The 9,622-nt window shown below is 43.0% G+C and overlaps 1 protein-coding gene across 1 annotated transcript; it reads right to left on the reverse strand.

Annotated features, from left to right (window-relative positions):
- Nucleotides 1-524: 524 nt before the first annotated feature.
- LOC145401963 (uncharacterized) lies at nt 525-887 on the reverse strand. Its single transcript, XM_080274068.1, has one exon. It carries the CDS (start codon nt 885-887, stop codon nt 525-527), a length of 363 nt encoding a protein of 120 aa, XP_080130194.1.
- Between the last annotated feature and the right edge of the window lie 8,735 nt (nt 888-9,622).

Below are 9,622 nucleotides of genomic sequence, written 5' to 3' on the forward strand. Positions count from 1 at the left end.
TGCAATTCGATGGCAGGGAGAACAGGGGCAGCATAGTCAACGATGGACCTGATGGCTTAGACGTAATAAAGGCAGAGGTCTTTGAAGGATGCCCCTTCCCCCTTACCTGCCAGGGCTCTGAGTGTGGAGATGCATAGTTGGGTTTTCTCCCGAAGTTGCATAATTTCTGGTCTGAATGAGAGTTGGGAGTCTACAGTTATGCCTAGGTATTGATGGATGGTGACATATTCTATAGGTGTTTGCCCAAGGCGTAGGTGATGATTGGGGGGCCTGGTGCATATGGATAAGACATTGGCTTTATGTACATTGATTTTTAGGCCCAGCTCCCTGCATTTGTGATGGAGCCTTGAAAGTGCTCTTTGTGCCCTGGTGTGGTATGGGCCTTTGTGGACGACATGTGCAAGGTCGTCTGCATTGCAGAGGAGGTGAGTCCCAGGTCCCAGATCTATGTGAAGGAGTTTTTCCATCAGGGCATTGAAGAGGGTGGGGCTTAGTATGCTGCCTTGTGGGGTTCCGTTATGGTGCTAGTAGGGGGAGGAGGTGTGGCCTTGGAAGCGGACTGCCGTTTCATGACCCCGGAAAAAGTCTCCGAGCCAGGAGAGGAGGTGACCCTTCACTCCCCTGTGTGCCAGGGTTGCGAGGATGGCCTCTGGGCATGTGAGCTTGAAGGCTTTATCGAAGCTGATGAAGATGGTGAATCCTTTGCCTCCACAGAACTCAGATAGAAATGAGCTGAGGCATTCTGCTGCCCCTTTGCCTCTGGTGTAGGTGAAGATATGGCTGTGTGTGGGAGGCAGGCACCAGATGAGGCGGCATGCCACCATTCTCTTGGCAAATTTGCCGAGACGGCTGAGGAGAGATTGGTCTGTGGCTCTCCAGGGATTCATTGGGTTTTGGAATGGGTTGGATTACAGCATGCTTCCACTGTGGCAGTAACTGGCCAAGGGTACAGGAGTGGTTGAGGGTCTAGGTAGGCTTCTCTCTTGCCAATGGACCAGCATGTGAGAGCATGCTGTAAGGTGAAGTCCCATCAGGGCTTGGCAGGGCAGTGTCGGAGCTTAATTTGCAGGCCTGGGTGAATTCGTGTCATATAAAGGTGCTGTCAGACTCAGCTGGGGAGTTTTTGGCTGGTGCATATGAGCTCAGTCCTGTGTTGGTGGAGGGACTTTTGCCCCAGCCTTGTGTCATTTGGAAGTTGTACAGGGAAAGGTGCGTGAGGTGAACTCCTCCGCCATGTTCTCGGCTTTGCCACGAGGGGTCTGGGTGGGTGGGGGGAGCTGCCAGGAAAGTGGGCTGGAGCTTCTGCCACCTTTAACTTATTCCAGATGGTGCCGAGATTTGTCTTAGCCCCAAAAGAGTTGCACCATTCCAGGCCATGTTTGGTCCTGTATACTATTTTTTCGAGCGATGGAGTGCCAGGTGACAGCTTGAAGATAGCGGGATTGCATCCGGGGTGGGGTTGGCCCTGCTAAATTTTCTTTGCTCTGTTTAGGTGGTGATTGAGCTCCTTGACCCTGGGGCAGTAAAACCAGTGAGTCCCTGTGATGATGGCGCTTTGGGGGGGCTGTGATGGGGATGGTGGCTTTTGCTGCTGCTTGAAAGGCAGCTGTGACTTGGGCGGCGTGTTCCTCCCAGGTCACAGAGAGGGGAAGAGTGGTGATTAGGCGGTCGAGGGTGGCGGTGTATGACCGCCAATTGGCGTGTTTGGTGTTCCATCTGGGTGGTGGTCCGGGGGGGGTCTGGGAAGCCGGGGGATTCCGATGGTGCATAGTAGGGCATGATGGTCCGGAGAGTGAGAGTCGGGTGGATCTCCCATCGAGACTGGTGTGCCAGGGATGGATGAAATGAAGGAAAGGTCTAGCCTGCCTCCATTTCAGATGTGTTGGGATATTGGGGTCGTTGAGGAGGGAGATGGAGGGAGCGTGTCCTCTATTAGGACCCGGCTAGAGTAGTGGCCTGTGGGGTTCGTGGGGCTGCAGGATCCGAGGCAAGGGTAGCATTCATGTCCCCCCTAAGGAAAATTTGATCTGTTGTTAAGTGTGAAAATCTCCTCGAGCAGAGAGGTCAGCAAAGTGGGGGGAGGCAATATACTTTTTAAAAAGATGTGTTGTGGCCATTTGCTAGGAGTGATGTCCACCATAGGAATGCTACCAATAACACACACTTACCAAACCATCATCATTATACATTCCACCGCCATTCATGCCATACACATGCAAACCATTACAATCACAACACACCAGCCCTCTCTCTCTCTCTCTCTCTCTCTCTCTCTCTCGATATAACGCGACTTTACACGTACGTGATGGTTTTAAACTAGCCGCGCGCATCTTGGACAGTCCGGAGCTGATAGATAAACCGTGTGGCAGTTTATGCATAAATAAAATTTTTATTCCTTGCCTGTTGCTTAAATTGGTTTTATTCGAACTATAATATTCGAAAAATGAAGTTTTGCCCCATTCTGAGCAATTTGACTCATTTTCAGACAAAATGCCAGGAAAGTGATGGCAGATCTAAACTGTTACAACTTGATGCTTGCAAGAACAGAAAAGAAAGAAAACCACTCAGACCAAGATAGAGCAGTTCTTTATGAAGAAGACAGAAAACTTAAAGGGAGTTATCTTTCATCCTGTAGCACGGGAGTCAGAGAGGAAGAGGAAGAGGAAGGACAGCAGAGCGAGGAAGGGACAGCAGAAAGAGGAGGGACAACAAATTTAGGGTGGGGAGCGGCAGGAGGTGGAGGAGCGGGGTGAGGAGGGACAGCAGCAGACGACGAGTGATACATAAGATGAAGTGAGGCCTGTGTGTTGTTATTGTTTGTGACATACTTACTGTAATGGAAATGATGCTTTTACTGTAGTATTTTTTAATGACCTACTAATGCATTAATAATGTTGAAGGAACTTTCACAATGCCGTGAATGAAGCAGAATTGAAAGAAAATCCACGTAAAAACCGAGAATAGTATTTGGAAGAGAAAGTAAACAACGCTTCGGCTCAAACTAAGGGTTCAAATGTTGTTTATTTCTCCCCACATACAGAGTATACTGTTTTGTTTTTACGTGGATTTTCTTTAAAATTAATAGTGTTGCTTTTAAGTTTAGAGCAGCATAACTCCCTAAATGGGTAGATTTTCCCTGAGTCCAGAATATGTTCGATCCTCATTCATTGCCAGACGCCATGTCTTCCAAGCAGGGTGGCCAAGGGCTTAGAGTTAAGTGTTTTACGGAGGGGCACTAATCCTCCACCAACCCCATTATGACACGTAAAATTATACCAACAGCATCTAGTGTTTAGGCAGTCACCCTTGTAAGTACTAAGCAGACCCAACGTTGCCCCAATATTACCAGTGTTTCTTATGGGAAAATTATGTTTAAATAAAGTGTTTAAAAAAACTAACGCGACCTCTCCAGAACCCAACCCTCGCGTTATTTGAGGAGTTACTGATACTATATATATATATATATATATATATATATATATATATATATATACAGCCATACCTACTCATAAACCGATGCTCTATAGGCTTCTATTATATAGTTTTGTATATTTATCTAAATTTTTTTTCACTTTATTATCCTTTAGAAAATAAAAACTTATTTTTATAATCACTGGATGAGTTTATATAGGTTCATTGAGGCCTGTCTTACTAAAATAACTATAGAATTTATATATATATATATATATATATATATATATATATATATATATATATATATATATATATATATATACATATATATATATATATATATATATATATATATATATATATATATATTTATATTTATATATATATATATATATATATATATATATATATATATATATATATATATAATTATATATATATTATATATATATAATATAATTACTTTATATATATAAATATATATCCCAGTAACTCTCAGGGTTCCTAGGCAAGGGATGAGTGTTGGCAGGAGTACTATGTATACCGCCCTCCGTCTATTAGGCCCCCGACTGTACAGTTTTTTACCACAGCGAGGGACACATCACTAGCTTAATAGAGCTATACACCCATCTATCCCTCACCAGTATGAAGTGGCCTTCACTGATTTTAAAGAGTGGGCATTTGATGTTTAAGCAGAGACATCATCCTCGACCAGCTAGTGGATTTTGGAGTTAAGGGAAATCTGCATGATGGATATATGGTTGCCTGTCTAATAGGTCCTCTTGTGTTCTTTTTAAGGGCGCATACAGCTTTTCTTAAGGATTTCGAGCTTGGTAGTCCACAAGGTGGTGTCCATAATCTTTTTCTTTAATAATATCCTCATATATAATTCACCCTCCTTCCTGACATCCCTGGAGCCACAATTACTTGCTACGCTGATGACATCTGCATTCAGTTAAAATTCCCCTGCAGATCTGCAGCACGTTTCCTTCACTTGTTTCACAGGTCAGCTTCCAAATGCAGACTCATTATCTCTCCAGAAAAGAGTAGATCTTCACTTCCCGTCCAGCAAGAACACTGCTGCCTGTATTCCTCATATCGGAGGTGTATTATCCCTCTGTACACGATACTGCAGCCTTTAACTGTAGGCGCCTGTGCACAGATTTCTCCCTCCATTCCTGGGAGACAACGCATGCATCAGATTTGTTCAATATCTGCTGACACAGCTACAGCGTAACCTAAAACCTCTCAAGTGGCTCACTATTTATGCTGCCTGGGTGCCTATTCACTGTTCACTAACCATATACATTGCATTCATTCGATCAGTTGTTGATTATCTCTCCCCTGCTCTTTGTCAACTTTCCAGAACAGCCTTTTTAATCTCTTGAGAGGTTTCAAAATGCAGTAGTGAGACCTCATCCTGGGTTTCCTTCGGCTCAACCAGAAGTGTCAACATGCAGCTTGAACCAAACTTTTCACCACTTGTTGAGAGGAATATACTTTGTGGTTACATACTGAATTATCCTCACCTTTCTCCCCACTACTTTCACATCATTCTGACTTCCCTTAGTCCCATTGCACCAAGGCCTCTGATTCGCAGTGGTGGCCTCACACTAGTTAATATTGTTTGTTCGAACGTCAGCAGCCTAAACCATCAATGTACCGGTGCTTGCTGAGGAAGTGGACTATGGCGTTCCATATTGGCAGACCCCTGTGCCTGCTATCTCATACACTCCGGCCTCCAAGACTGACTTGCCTCAACTTCAGAAACAGCTAGCTTTGGAGACCATCGCCAGGCTGTCATCTTCCTTCCCTTCTGACCCACCATATCTATGCTGATGGCTCACTGCAGGAGGATGGCAGTGCCTGGCTGTGCTGTATTATCCCCAAGTCTGGACCCACCTCAAGGGGCATTTGGGCCCATCAACTACCAGCCTGGTCAAACTCTCCGTATTAGCCAGAACTTCATGGATTCCTGGATGCAGTTCACTTTATTAATAAGAGCGAACAACAGCAACTTGATCATCTGTGAATCACAGCCAGCCCTCCATGCCCTCTCCTCCCACAGGCCTGTATATCAACACATCATTACACAGATACTCCGTCAATTGGCCATTTTTGTGCTATAGTTCACTTGTGATTCATTTTCTGCAGATTCCCTCTCATATAGGCCTCACAGCCAACAACACTGCTGACCTCCCTGCAAGGACTGCCTGTTGACTGGATCCGCCCGGCTGTGGATTAACTTTTAATGCCTCCCCAATTTGCTACAAGCAGATAATACATGAAACAGCCTGCTCCCCTATTCTCCACCATAGAAATGCTGAGAGGGCTCATAGTGCATCCATCCAACATTATGACCACTTTCTCATCCCCATAGATATCGTTGCAGTGGTTTTATGGGTCGTTGTCATAACGTGGTGTGTACACCTCAGACTGGGCTACCGACCTGTGTGGCAGGTGGCTGGGGTGGGCAACGCACCTCATTTCTCCTCCTGTAAGCTGTGTGACGCACCCAGTGCCAAGGCCCTTGATGACCATTGCCTTCAATGTCTACTTGTTTCTGATTTAATACCACACAGACTCACATTAGTGGGACACTTGTAAACATTTTGTTGGAAAATGATAACCTAGATGTTACTCTCATGCGTCATCCACACTTTGGTGGATGATGGTATAATAGCTAGACAGCATGTCCTGCATGGCACGAGTTCCCCTGTACTAACCTCACATATGGCCGCATGGCACTGTACTAGGTTTATCGCCTTTGGCCGTAATAAATTAATCAAATCAAATCCGTCCACCTATCGCCTAATAGTCGCGAAGCTCCTTAGGTCCGTACTCTGGGGTTCCCCACTTTATTAACTTTTGAAAATTCCCAGTTCCGTCCTATATTGAGGACACTGGGCTCAAATAGGATATATATATACATACATACATATATATATACATAGAGAGAGAGAGAGAGAGAGATGCCGGTATATATATATATACTGTATATATATATATATATATATATATATATATATATATATATATATATATATATATATATATATATATATATATATATATATATATATATATATATTGTTTTGTATTGAGTGGGAGCACTCACCATCCACTCACTCGATGTAGTGCTGCTGTCGGGTGTCTGCCCTTTCCATTCCTCCATCCTTCTTTAACCATCACTCGCCTGTCTTCCTTACCTTCATTCTTTTCCTTGTCCATCCGCCTGCGAGTAACTTTACACACCCTCTTCTGTCTTTCTTTCCTTCATTCTTTCCTCTTCCTTCCGCATACTGTGAGTGACTCTACACTGAGTGACAAGCCATAATAAATTGTTTCTTGTACACCTGGAAACCATTTACTATACTGGTTGGTAACCATATAACCAAATTTTGACCCCTGGTGGTTTAGTGAGTTATTATTGCGCTCCAGTCAGATTGAGCCGGTGTGAAGGTTTATATCCAAGGGGTGGTTGGGGTTGATTGCTCATGTAATGCCACTCCAGGGATAGGTAAGGGCTGGTCACTCTCATCTTAAATGTCGGGACCAACTGTCTAGCCCCAGGCTCCTACGCTCCTCATGGGACAATGTAGGATTGGATGATGGATGGATGGATGGATATATATTGTTCCATGGGATCTGTTTAGTGATATATCTGGATATGTGAGAAGGACATTATAGGAATTATGACATGTCTGTTTGATTATTTTTTCCTTTCCCTCTCTCCTATCCAAAGAATTGGGTGTCTTTACTGCCTGCAGCGATAGCCAGCAGGTAAATGAGTGGCCAGTGTTCTTTTTCTTCCTCTGCATCTTTTTACTTCTGGCGGATGTGTTAAAAGAAGACTTTGGAGACATAAAAATGATATTATATAGGGTAACTTGACAAGAAGGATCCAAATCTGCCATCAGTTGACCTTTAACTAGAATTGCGCCATCTAGCGACAGTTATAGTAAAATTACTTAATTTAATCCTACTGAGACATAAAAGCTGTCCCATGTAAGTGGATCTTTCTGTTAAAATTAGTTACTTTTTAGCAGCGAACTGTTCGAAACAAAAGCCTCGTACAGGTTACCAGAGCAATAATTCCACTCTTGTTGTTGTGCTGTGTATTTCTTGATGTAATGCATTATTGCCAGTGAAAATGTGATTTCTCTCCTAGGCTCTTGATTGTTCTGTACTGTACTGTAACTAGTGGTAGAGTTGGAGGTATTGAAGAGGACCGTCCCGCATCCAAGCCATTTAGACGAATGAATACACCAATTACAAGGTGTGTGTGTGTGTGTGTGTGTGAGAGAGAGAGAGAGAGAGAGAGAGAGAGAGAGAGAGAGAGAGAGAGAGAGAGAGAGAGTTTCAAATATATTACATATATTTTTACAAGATAGAAATTTAGTTCATGTGTCATTATTATTATTGTTTTAAATATATACTCATTATTACCCACTCCCGGGACAGTGCTGAATTATTCACAGCCTGGATGTGTAGATTTGTCTTTATCAGCTTCTCAACTTACCTCGTCTCGCTCTTGTCACTCTTCCCCAAGCACCCTGGTCACCCCTTTTCCCATCAAACCAGGTTCTTTCAACACCTCTCTCTTACACAATGATTTCTTCCTGTCCCAATCTATCCCATTCGCATAATTAGGCTTAACCGGTAATTATGCATTAACCCTTCTCTTAATTTCTGATTTTGACTAGCAACTGACGTTTTACTTCCAGAAGTGAGGGAAATCTTCTTAGAATTCATAGGCGAGGTCATTAATAAAGGCAATATTTAAAGCTTAAACGAAAAGTGCAGAGGAGGAATTTAACCCAAGAGGAGAGTTAGAAAAAGAGGGCAGTAAAGACAATGATGGAGTGGAGGGAATGAGATGGAAACAAAAGGTCAGATAGAGAAGAAAGTGAAACTGGAGAAAAACAGATGATAAAGAGGTGTCAGGAGGAAGCCTGTAATAGTGAAGGCAGGAGAGAGACAGGAATAATAATAGGAAGGAAGGGGAGAAAGAAGGAGGAAACTGCAAAAAAGGAGAAATAATGGAATGAAGGGAAGAGACAGACGGAGCACTAACCAAGACTGACAGTTCTGTTGGCGATACTTCAACTCTTGTTTTGCTTATCAAACGTCAGCATTTCACCTACGTCTGTCCCCGTTAATAATTCTTTTACATTTTAGTATCACAAATGTATGATGTGAGATTCATAAACAGGTATCAACAATATACGAGAGAATTCGAGTATGTCCTTGTTATAAGATTGCCTCTTCTATGCCCCCTTTGCCAGCAGTCGACAGTGACCCAAAGACCCCATTTAATCGTTTGTTGCTCCCTACAGAGCTGATTTAACTATTTACCCCCAAAATATAGTGCTGAAAGCGAAAAAAAAAAAAAAAAACATACACATACAAGCAGGAGAACCCTATACTTTATAAAGTGTTGCCTAATATACAAAATAAATCATTTTCAACAGTCGTGCCATTGACAGAACCTTAAGCAATTCCAATAAGACCAGTCCTGCATCGCACTTGTCTTGATTCAGCTCTACAATTTGTTCTAAATTGTCTGACATGTCTTCTTACCTTTCTTTCAGAACGACAAAAAATCTTCGTTTATAATCCTCTCACCAGCTCAAACAAGTGATGCCAAGGCATATCAAACCCAAGTCCCCGGCCGTCATTTTAGTGCTGATGCCTGTCCACCAAGATATCTACTCAAAGATATTACATATCAAGTTTGGAGTAAAGTAGGTGAAAATTGACGATTTTACTGCCCTTTTGAAATTTTTGGCCCAAGCCACTTTATATAGACCCCCTGCTGCTAACTAGAGGGGGGGGTGACTATCCGTGATGTAATGAGGCATAATTATAGGATGCAGATTTGAAAGATGCACCTTTAGGTTTCGGGTTCATGTCAAAAATGACGAATTTGAAAGGAGTTATGGCGAAAACGATTTTGTTTACTTTTTTCTTTTCCCCTACAATCTGGGCCTTGGCCAAATTTGGCCCAAAATAAATCAGATGATCAGAACGTCATAGCCCATCATCGCTGTAATAGTCACAATCTTAATGATTTTTTTCGAGTAAAGTTGTTAACAGTCAGACACACAGATAGGAAAACAGACAGACAAACGGAGTGAAAATCAATGCCTTTCCCAAGCCCCTCCGGGGCTGCAGGACTAGTAATGATTTTCTTCTGAAAATTTTC

This window comes from Coenobita brevimanus, chromosome 57, assembly GCF_032717465.1.
Source record: "Coenobita brevimanus isolate Jiangsu-jjx chromosome 57, ASM3271746v2, whole genome shotgun sequence".
NCBI classification, from domain to species: Eukaryota; Metazoa; Arthropoda; class Malacostraca; order Decapoda; family Coenobitidae; genus Coenobita; species Coenobita brevimanus.

Excerpts from the sequence above, each read along its gene's own strand:
- LOC145401963 (XM_080274068.1), bottom strand. The coding sequence starts at position 887 with ATGAATCCCTGGAGAGCCACAGACCAATCTCTCCTCAGCCGTCTCGGC.